The sequence below is a fragment of the Charadrius vociferus genome, unplaced genomic scaffold (assembly GCF_000708025.1).
Source record: "Charadrius vociferus isolate BGI_N301 unplaced genomic scaffold, ASM70802v2 scaffold56, whole genome shotgun sequence".
NCBI lineage: Eukaryota > Metazoa > Chordata > Aves > Charadriiformes > Charadriidae > Charadrius > Charadrius vociferus.
Window position 1 is genome coordinate 158,563 of NW_009649057.1, and position 1,475 is coordinate 160,037.

Consider the following 1,475-nt stretch of genomic DNA (forward strand, 5'->3'; position numbering starts at 1 on the left):
TTGCCGGGAGAGGACCGCGCCGGCGCCGGCGCATCCGCAGTCCCATCCAAAAAATGTAGGAAAGGGGAGCAAAGAGGGTGAGGAGGCCGGGGGAGCTCTGCCTTCGGCGATGCTCGACCCCTTCCCCAGGCCTTGAAGTCTCCGGCGTTCGCTGCCGCTCAGACCGGGGTCCGTCGCGGGTGTTTTTTTTTGGAAAAAGCAGAAGTTGGCAAATGGCAGCGGCTGGTTCAGAGTGCAGAGAGGGGGAGTGAGCTCGCGCTTCGAGGGCATCCTTTGCTCGCGGAACAGAAAGGAAGGCCGAGAGGGACAGGCAAGCTTCGCGCGGCGGTGGTCGGATGGCACAGAGAGCATCTTCCCCCAGGCGTCTGCAGGAGAGGGTGGGAGAAGGAAAATCGGGTGAGAAGGATGTGCAGAAAGCCCTGCAGCCGTCTCGCGTGACGTGAGCGCAGCTGGAAACGCAATAAAAAATTTTAAAAGCTCAAAGCTCCAGCGGGGTTAAAAAAAAACCAACCCACCACCCATGGTCAGACACTGCCTGGACTGAAACGGCCAAAATCATCCCAAGAGACATCACTGCATGGCCCTGCGGGGGCATGGGGAGGCCCATGGGGTGCTCAGCCAGCACCCCCGGGATGCTGCAAACCCCAGCGTCCCTGACACCGCTGCGCCAAACCCTGCCACCTCCAGGGCGTAATATAATAAGACATAATATAAATAAAACATTTAATATAATATTTCTCCGGAGCATCCCCATGCCCGCAGCACGCCAGCTGCCCCCCTGCCTCCTCTGCAGCCGCATCTGCAGGTGAGAGGGTGAGTTGTGCCGCAGGCGAACGCCCGCCAGCTGGGTGGCTTAGCACTGCATCCTCCTGGGCTGCGGTCCTGGGATGCTCTGTGCGATAGGGGGGGACTGGGAGAAACCCACCAGTACGGGGGCAACATCCCCGCACAGCTGGATTTGGGGGGGGATGCCCATGCTTCGGTGCTTCAGCAGAGGAAAACCAGCCACCCACCCCGGGGGAAGGTGAGAATGGGATCAGGCGGGTGGGAGATGGGACGCCCCCCTGTGCCACACTCACCGCCGCTCGGCCCCGGGACTATACGAGCCCATCGTAGAGGGAGAGCGCCTGCACGATGGAGGGGTCGGCCTTGGAGCCCTCCTGAAACTCCTGCAGCGTCAGCTTCCCATCCGCGTTCTGCAAAACACTCCTGTCGCAGCGTCGCTTCACCCCAGCGAGGGAGACGCCGGGTACCCCGGGACCCCACCAGCACCCACCCCATCCCGCACAGCCGCCCGCGTCCCCCCCCACCGCCGCAGCTTCGGTTTCCCCATCAAACCACCCATGCCTGCAGCCAGGGAGGAATGCCACAGAGGGTGAGATGCCACCTCAGGGGCCCTTTGGATGGATACGGGGATCCCAGAGGGATGCAGGGGTCTGCAGCGAGCCCAGCCGCAGCTGAGACCTTGTATTCAC

General features: G+C 62.2%; 1 protein-coding gene across 1 annotated transcript in view; it reads right to left on the reverse strand.

Moving 5' to 3' along the window:
* Nucleotides 1–1,097: 1,097 nt before the first annotated feature.
* NCS1 (neuronal calcium sensor 1) overlaps nucleotides 1,098–1,475 on the reverse strand; it is a 6,135-nt gene continuing 5,757 nt past the window's right edge. Inside the window, exon 7 of the mRNA XM_009888055.1 lies at nucleotides 1,098–1,196. Within this exon, the coding sequence (XP_009886357.1) occupies nucleotides 1,098–1,196 (99 nt within the window). The remainder of the gene's footprint in view (nucleotides 1,197–1,475) is intronic.